Below are 8,769 nucleotides of genomic sequence, written 5' to 3' on the forward strand. Positions count from 1 at the left end.
CAGGGATGCCTTCCATCTCCATCCCGCGACACTAGCATCCTCTGTGCCCCCTCCCCTCCTCTCTCTGTCCAGGGCCTTGCCCTGTGTCTGGCACATAGTAGACTCTCAGTTACTATTTGTTTTTGAACGAATACAGAATGCTCTGGAGCTAGGCACTGCCTGCACCATTCTCCTGGCACAGAGAGCTGCAGAGAGCCCTCCAGGTGGGGCCAGGAGGCCAGCTCCACTGGGCAGAGGGAGGGTGCCCTCCAGGCAGTGGCGAGGAAGGCCCTGTGGTGGAGAGGCTCTTGTGGAGCTGGGAATCTCCCAGAGCCAGGGGAGGCCCTCCCCACAGGCCAGAGGACATCTGACCTGGCTTCTCCCCAATCCACTAAGTGACTATGGGCAAGTCACCTCTCTTCTGGGGCTTCACTCCATCCATCTCGACAATGGGATGAGAAGCCCTGCCTTGCCTGTCTCCCCAGGGAGGGGCAGGGGTTGTGAGCATCAGATGAGATCATGGCTGGGAAAATGTGAACAGGAAAGAGTGGGGTTCGCTGGGTCCTAGGCCTGGGGTCAGGGTGTGGAGGGGGAGAGGGACAGAGAAGGGAGGAAGAGAAAAGATTAGGAGAGAGGGAGACACACGCACACGCACGCACACACACACGCACACACACACACACACACACAGGAACAAAGAACAGAAAAATGCGAGACAGAGAAAGAGGGAACGAGTGAGAGAGAGAGAGACGATAAAAGGGGGGCTTCAGTGAAAAACTGTAAAGAGAGACAGAGGAGAGAAAGATAGAGAAAGAAATGGAGAGAGAAAATAAGATGGGGAGTTAGAGACAGAGAGAAAGATGGAAGAGGGGGATGGAGGAGACAGAAAGAAATGAGAATCAGAGTCAGAGAGGGAAAGCGACTAACAGCCAGAGAGGGATGGGTGAGGAGCCAGGAGACAAAGGGTTATGGGGCCGGATGGAGACAGACAGGGAGAAACAGTCTGACAGGGAGGGAGGGAGAAGGGAACACCTTCTCCCATGGACCCTGACCCTGCACTCCCCACTGTCACCCACTGTGCACCCTGCCCCACCCCAGACGGGTGGGGACCCAGAGAAAAGCCTCGGCCCCTCTGCCTGTAGGGCTCAGCTGGCCCTGTCCTGTCCTGCTGGTTTGGATCCCGACATCCTCCGTTCCGAGGCCGCTGAGGGGCACCCCACTGGGAGGTAGGGCTCTGGAGCCTGTCCTGTAGGCTCACTGACGTGGCCACTGGTTAATCTGAAGGGAAAACCCAGTGACACCCTCCCCTGAGGCCCGGGCAGGCCCCAGCCTGCCTCCCTTTGGGGCCCAGGCAGGAAGAGACCTCAAAGGTCAGCTCCACTGTACCCCTCACTGTACAGAGGAGGAAACCATGCTCCGAGAAAGGCAGGGACAAACCTGCAGTCACACAGCCAGGCAGTGGCCTAACCAGGACTCGCTGTCACAGATGCTATGGCCCCAAAACCTTTGAGACTTGCTTTCTTCTGGGTAAATTGCTTCCTGCCCAGGGGTGTCCTGAGCCGTAACAGTGTTTCGAATGCCAGGCACTGTGCTGAGAGTCCTGTGAAGTGGCTGCTGTGAGTATGCCCATTATACAGATGAAGAGACTGAGGCTCAGAGAAGTTGAGACTTCTAGGCCTGAAGTCACACTGTGCCAGGACCCAAGCTAGGTCCATCCGACCTTGAAAGTTGGGTTCCTGCTGTGGCACCTCCCAGCCTCCCTGGGTTGTTCACCAGCAGGAAAGGGCCCTGTAATATGGAAAAGGAGGGCAGAGGTGGGAAGTTGAGTTGTAAGTACCCAGCTTCCCCAGATGGTTGGAAGGTGAATAATACATCAGCTTTGAGACATAGGAACAAGTGTCTGGGTGTAACCCTTCCCTGTTGGACAGACCACCCCTGTCTCTTGAGGTACACATGATGCCTGCTGTGTCCCCCAGGTGACTGCAGTCCAAGGATGGAGGTGGCTGCAGACACAGCCCCCTAGGCCACCTCTGCTCCTCTGGGGACCACAGTCCCTTCACGCCCAGAGCATCAGCCCTGCCCAGTGTTGCCTTCTTCTTTAAAAATCAATTAATTAATTAATTATTTTTATTTTTGGCTGTGTTGGGTCTTTGTTGCTGTGCGCGGGCTTTCTCTAGTTGTGGCGAGCGGGGGCTACTCTTCGTTGCAGTGAGCAGGCTTCTCATTGCGGTGGCTTCTCTTGTTGCGCAGCACAGGCTCTAGGTGCACAGGCTTCAGTACCTGCAGCACGCAGGCTCAGTAGTTGCAGCACGTGGGCTCTAGAGCGCAGGCTCAGTGGCTGAGGCGCACGGGCTTAGTTGCTCCACGGCATGTGGGATCTTCCTGGACCAGGGATCAAACCCATGTCCTCTGCATTGGCAGGCAGATTCTTAACCACTGCACCACCAGGGAAGCCCCAGTGTTGCTTTCAAAGTCTTTTCTGGCTGTGTCTACACCATCTATCAGACCAGGAGGGCTGCTGCCGGGCCATGCCTATGCTTGGAGTCCCAGGAAGTGGGGAGCCCTGGGGCACTGTCCCCTGAATATGCTGAGTGCCTTTCTTAGAACCAGGACTGGGCAGGGAGAGCACCCAGGTGGCGGGGGGGGGGGGGGGGGGGGGGGGAGGGGATGCTCCCTTTCCCAGAAGCCTCAGAGCCTCCCGGGGGAGGGGTGTGGCCACAGAGCCCCAGCCCTGCCCTTACCTCCTTTACCCAGCCTTGGCAGAAGCCCGTGGCTCTCTGCCAGCTTCATGGAGGTGGTCTTGGCAGCCATCCCTGGGATGGGGAGATGACCAGTTCTGGGAGCCTCCTCTGAGCCCCCAGACCCTCTTCCCTCCCCAGGGAGATACAGATCCCCCTTCTGGCCCCTGCCCCCAGGGCCCAGGGCTTTGGCTCCTACCGTCCCCGTCCAGGCGAGGCTGGTGGCAGGTGACTGGAAGGCGTGGAGAAAGGCAGGCCAAGTGGGGGCGTGGGCCCCGGCCCGTGTGCTCCTCAGCCAATCAGCGGCCTGCCCAGCCGGTGGATTCAGTTACAAGCCCCAGATCACCCCACACTCCAGCCTCCTTCCTACTCCTCCCAAAGCTCCATTCATTGGCCCCGCAGCACCGGGTCGGCTGGGCTCGCTTCCGCTCAGCTACAGAACTGCTGCCTCGTGGGCCCACCAGGGTAGGATTCCCGGGGGCTTTGTCTGACTGGGCTGGGCCAGGGCAGAATGGGGGTTCTGGTGGTGCTCTTGGGGGTGCTGAACTTCCTGGGGGCAGCTCTGGGGGGCTCCCCTGCCCTCCACTTGCACAGCACCTCCTGCCACTTGGCCAGACCCATCTCTGGCAGCCCTTTGGGGTTCCTTAGCTTCTTGGGCAAGGATACCCAGGGACTAGCCCTGTTCCATGCCCGCTGGGATGGGCACGGGAGGCTGCAGGTGTGCAGCCGGCAGGATGAGCCAGAGCTCACTACAGCCTTCAGTACCCTCTGTGCTGGTGAGATCACCCGGGACTCCTTCATCCACACCCCTGGACCTGAGCTGCAGAGAGCCCTGGCCACCCTTAAGCGTCAGTGGGAGGCCTGCAGAGGGCCTGCCGAGAGTCCAGCAGAGACCAGGGAGAAGCGAGCAGCAGGGCAGAGTGGAGCGCCTGGCATGGGGAACCAGCGGGTGAAGAGAGGCTGGACCATGCCTGGCACACTGTGGTGTGGCATTGGGGATTCTGCCAGGAACTCCTCGGAGCTGGGTGAGCCATCGGCGTGTGGACAGGGGGGCTGGTGCGGGGGGGGGAAATGCAGCCTTTAGCCCTGGTACCCACTCTCCCAGGCTGTGTGTCCTGAGGAAGTGACTTAGCCACTCTGACCCTCAATTTCCTTATCTGTAAAATGGGGTGACCATAAATCTCATCGTGGGATGCTTAAATGTGGTTATAGATGGGAAAGGTCCTACTCACACCTGGGAGGCTTCATTAATTACCATCTGAGGAAGGAGGCTGGCTGGGATGGATCCAGGGTCGGCTGAGCCAAAAAAACATTACCCAAGAGGAGGTTTTATGGGCACAGGGTGCCCAGTGGAGGGGACGCCAAGACCCAAAAGCCTGGGTTCAAATCCCAGCTTAGCCCTTCCAAGATGAACGAGTCACCTCCCCTCTCTGAATGTTTCCTCACCTGTACAATAAACGTGACACCTCCTTCCCAGGGCTGCTGTGTGCTTGGGTGTGGGAAGTGCCAGGCATTTGGGAGATGCTCAGTAAAGGGCATCATTGCTCAGGTGGTGAAAAACATGCATGGCTTTTTTGCACTCTCGGTACAGCTGTCAGTGCATACACGTGGAGGGCTGGGAGGAGGACTTGGCACTTGAGTTGGAGCAGGCTGGCATCCTGACAATGCCTCATTGTGCCAGCGAGATTGCATCCTGCTGTTTACCATTCCAGTCCACACACATTCATAACTTTGGAGTTTCACTTGTGGTGTGAGCCCGAGAACTCTGGAGGCAGACACCAGTTCACCTGAGGGAGATCTTTCCATGGGCAAGGATTCCGGGGTGGGCTGCCTGGCACTTGGAGTTGCCCAACAGAGGCTGTACCTGGGTGTTCTCTTCAAGCTTTGGAACTGTGAGTCCCACAGGGAGAGGCCTGAGGCCACCCAGGTCATCTGTATCAGGGCTGGGATGAGAACCAGGTCTCTGCTCCCAACACCACGCAGGCATAGCCGGCATGTGGTGCCCACGACCCTGCTGAGCTGGTGCCCCCTCCGCTCCCTGCAGGGGTCTTCCAGGGCCCCGATCTCTGCTGCCAGGAACACGACCGCTGCCCACAGACTGTCTCACCCTTCCAGTACAACTATGGCATCCGAAACTACCGACTCCATACCATCTCCCACTGCAACTGTGATGCCAGGTTGGTGGTGGGCAGGGAGGGCTGGGAACTTGGTGTGGGATTATCCACTGGGATTACCTGGTGCAGAGTCTGGGATTCCAGAGAATCCTAAAGGATCAGCCAGCCGGAGTCCACTGTGCAGTGGGAAAGCTGAGGCCTAACAGGAGAGGGGACACTTGGACCCCAAATCACCTGGCTGGTAGTGACCAGGTGGTCTGGGAGAGGAGCCAGGTAGCTCTCTGTGGTCCAGGGACCTGAGTGCTGGCTCTGGGACAGGTTCCAGCAGTGCCTGCATGACCAGCGGGACTCCATCTCTGACATCGTGGGCGTGGCCTTCTTCAACGTGCTGGCGATCCCCTGTTTCGTCCTGGAGGACCAGGAGGCCTGTGTGGAGTGGTACTGGTGGGGCGGGTATGTGGCTGCCCCTTTCGAGCCCCTTCCCAGCCAGTGGGGAGCTCGGGCTCCAAGCCTGGGAGGGAAGCCTTTCTGTATGTCTGTCCTCCAGGGAATGATGCCTCGTCCTCCCTGTCTTCTCCTCAGGGTTGGGCCCAGGATGCAGACGCTCCCTGGGTGCCCTGCAGGACCTAGTGGGATGTGGGATGAGGGGTGGGACTGGCAGAGCCCTGATCTCCATAGAGATGAACCTGGGGACTTCTGGGAGGGGGGATTCTGGGTTACCAATTGCCACCATGTGCTACCTCCCAGGTGTAGAACGTATGGCTCTGTATCCCTCGCCCGTCTCCAGCCCAGGACCTTCTACAATGCCTCCTGGAGCTCCCTTGCCATCCCCCTGACTCCCAGTCCTCAGAACCCAGCACCCAGCAAGCCTCGGTGGATTCAGCATCCTCAGAAGTGGCCAGCACAGCAGAAAGAGTCCGAGTACCCCAGCCAAGCCAATGCCACAGCCCTCCAGGCCCCTGTGGCCTCCCCTGGGCCTGATGTGGCCTCCATAGTCCAGCTGGAGGTCACTGATTCAGGCCTCCAGGGACTATGGCGTGGCCTAAAACCTCAAGGTGAGCTCAGAACCTAACCTTGGGGGCTCCTGTTGTAAGGAGGTGTCCCTGACTCTGTTCAGGGTGGGGGGCCCCTGTGTTGCTTCCTTTCCTGCTCTGAGCTCCTTCTGGGGTCTCCCAACCTATCTCGTGCTGCAGCCAGAGGGATTTTTGTAAGCTCCAAACTTGTCCATGGCACTCCTCGCTGAGGCCCCACCATGATGTCCCAACACCCAGGGGTTGTCGAGTCTGGTCCTGCAGATCCTACTCCCCAGTCGAAACTCCAGTTCCACAAACTTCATTCGGTTCTTCTAAAGCCACTTGCTCTCTCCCCCTGCTGGGCCTTTGCACATGCTCTTCTTGCTGCCTGGAGAATTCTCCCTGACTCTTCCCCTCTTCCAGCCTCAGCTTAGAAGCCTCTGCCTCCAGGAAACCTTTTCTGACCACTCTCGACTCTCTGGGCTTCCCCATGGCAGCACTACTCTGTGTGTGTGTGTGCATGTGCGTGCGTCTCCTATGTGTGAGGCACTCTGAAGGCACAAAGGGCATGAGATGGAGGGACACTGTGTGTGTGGGACAGAGCATGTGTGCCGGATGGCAGTGGGCATCGGACAGGGCTCCTCTCACCACCACACCTGCCCCCAGGTGCCCGCCAGGCCTGCCGCGGCTTCCGCCGCCTGGACCAGTGTGAGCACCAGATCGGGCCCCAGAAGACCAAGTTCCAGCTGTTCAACAATGCCCGTGAACCCCTCTTCCACTGCAACTGCACGCGCCGGTGAGGCCTGCTTGGACCCTTGGGGGTGGGCTGCCTGTTGCCAGGCACTGGGAAGGGACACGTGGCTGACGAGGCCCTGCCCCAGCCTGAGCCTGCCTCTGCCCTCAGTCTGGCACGCTTCCTGAGGCTCCACAGCCCACCTGTGGGTGCCAACATACTTTGGGAGCTGCTGGGCATGACCTGCTTCAAACTGGCCCCTCCACTGGACTGTGCTGAGGGCAAAGGGTAAGTGACATCAGGGCCAGGAGGGATGGGGGACTTCCCAAGGGGTGGGTTGCCTCTGCTCCCTTTGTGCACCTGGGCTGAGAGGGTGATGGAGGGGGTCAGGGGACCTCTGAGCTCCACTGTCATCATCCCTGGGTTCGGCTCTGCAGTTGGCCCATGTAGGTTGCATCTCAACTCTGTCATTTACTTCCTGTGTGACCTTGCAAGCTGAATAACCTCTCCACACCTCTGTTTCCTTACCTATAAAATGGAGGTAGAAGCCAAGGAAGTGGCGTGTGTGACGTACATAGGCCAAGGCCTGTAGGACACATAGTAAAACACCTGCTTAACTCTTACCCCATAATCCACAATTTCATTTCAATTCTGATTCTCAAAGCTAACTCTGTTACTTTTCCTATTTCACAGGTAGGGAAACTGAGGCCCAGACTGACCCAGGTTTCTGCAGCCAGCTAGTGGCAGAACCTGGGCCTCTGGGTGCCAACCCAGGTTTATTCTGCCCCCTGCTAGGTGTAACAGCCCCCCACCCTCCCAGTCCCAGCCCTGCTCCTCTCTGGGCCTTGGTCACCCTCTCTGCAGAGTAGGGTGGGATTCTTGGCAGTTATGACCACCTGCCCCACTTTTCTCTCTTCACAGCTGTTCCAGAGACCCCAGGGCCATCAAGGTGTCAGCTCGGCACCTGCGGCAACTTCAGCAGAGGCAACTCTGGCTCCAAGGGACAGGCACAGACAACAGGCAGGCATGGACTTCAGAGCACCCAAAGGTCCCCATGTCCTTCTATGACCTGTGCCTGCAGCTGACCCAGGGAGCCGGAGGACCTTGAAGGACAGCAGAAATCCTGGAACCAGTGACCTCAGTTCCAGCTCTCCTGGGCACAAGACTGGACCTCGTCCCTGGCTTTGCTAGGCCCTGGGGGTCTCAGCTTCCCCTCCACGTGTTAGACTGAAGCATGGACGGGCTCTCGTGGATAGCCAGAGGGCTGCATGGGTAGGGTGGGGGGGCCAAGACCCAAATGCTGGACCACGTCTCCTGCTGTGCTGGGTGATCTTGGGCTGGTGACACAACCCCTCTGTGCTTGGATGTGGTATTCAGGAGGCTCATTCTGCTGCCCCAGGCTTGGGCCTTCCCAGAGAAATTAACATCCAGATGGGAATGGGGAGAAGGTAACATTGCAGCAGCCCCAGGAGGTACCAGGAGGAGGGACATATATGTCTATGTTGCAAAATTAATGCATGTCTCAAGAACTTGCCCAGGGAAGCCCCAGCGTCTGCCTGCTGAGGTCTAGGGCAGCAGGTGGGGTATGAGGGATGTCACAGAAGTGCCTGTGTCTGAATCCAGGGTGGCGGAAGCTAGAAAGGGGCTTCCCAACTCACCTCCCCAGGGGACCCCTTCTCTTAACAGCTCCTATGCTCTTCCTGGCCCAGCCCTGGCCCATTCTTTCTGCCCTAGACCTAAATTCAGATCTCCCCCGTGCCCTTAAGCAAGAGACCTCCTTCATTCTGAGCCTTAGTTTCCTCGTCTGAAAAAGGGGAGTGTAAACAGGACCTACCTCTACCTCACAGGGTTGTTGAGGATTAAGCGAACCAACTCACGGACAGCACTCAGCACCTAGTAAATGTTCCCTCCCTCCAGCACACAGCCAAACTGCGCTTAGGCGTCTGATTTTTTTTTTTTTTTTTTGCGGTACGCGGGCCTCTCACTGTTGTGGCCTCTCCCGCTGCGGAGCACAGGCTCCGGACGCGCAGGCTTAGCGGCCATGGCTCACGGGCCCAGCCGCTCCGCGGCATGTGGGATCTTCCCAGACGGGGGCACGAACCCGTGTCCCCTGCATCGGCAGGCGGACTCTCAACCACTGCGCCACCAGGGAAGCCCTAGGCACCTGATTTTTAAAGGTTCACATAACCTCT

At 58.3% G+C, this 8,769-nt stretch overlaps 1 protein-coding gene across 1 annotated transcript; it reads left to right on the plus strand.

Moving 5' to 3' along the window:
* Nucleotides 1–3,117: 3,117 nt before the first annotated feature.
* On the plus strand, nucleotides 3,118–7,885 carry PLA2G3 (phospholipase A2 group III). The gene is made up of 7 exons (XM_029233844.1): nucleotides 3,118–3,742; nucleotides 4,762–4,894; nucleotides 5,150–5,284; nucleotides 5,579–5,886; nucleotides 6,511–6,640; nucleotides 6,749–6,865; nucleotides 7,499–7,885. Exons 1-7 carry the CDS (start codon nucleotides 3,229–3,231, stop codon nucleotides 7,683–7,685), a joined length of 1,524 nt encoding a protein of 507 aa, XP_029089677.1. The 5' UTR covers nucleotides 3,118–3,228; the 3' UTR covers nucleotides 7,686–7,885.
* The last annotated feature ends 884 nt before the right edge of the window (nucleotides 7,886–8,769 follow it).

Source organism: Monodon monoceros, unplaced genomic scaffold (assembly GCF_005190385.1).
Source record: "Monodon monoceros isolate NGI ecotype Baffin Bay Population unplaced genomic scaffold, NGI_Narwhal_1 Super_Scaffold_1, whole genome shotgun sequence".
NCBI lineage: Eukaryota > Metazoa > Chordata > Mammalia > Artiodactyla > Monodontidae > Monodon > Monodon monoceros.

Excerpts from the sequence above, each read along its gene's own strand:
- PLA2G3 (XM_029233844.1), top strand. The coding sequence starts at position 3,229 with ATGGGGGTTCTGGTGGTGCTCTTGGGGGTGCTGAACTTCCTGGGGGCA. Across the intron at positions 3,743-4,761 it reads CAGGAACTCCTCGGAGCTGG|GGGTCTTCCAGGGCCCCGAT; the intron begins GTGAGCCATCGG and ends CGCTCCCTGCAG. Across the intron at positions 5,887-6,510 it reads GCGTGGCCTAAAACCTCAAG|GTGCCCGCCAGGCCTGCCGC; the intron begins GTGAGCTCAGAA and ends ACCTGCCCCCAG.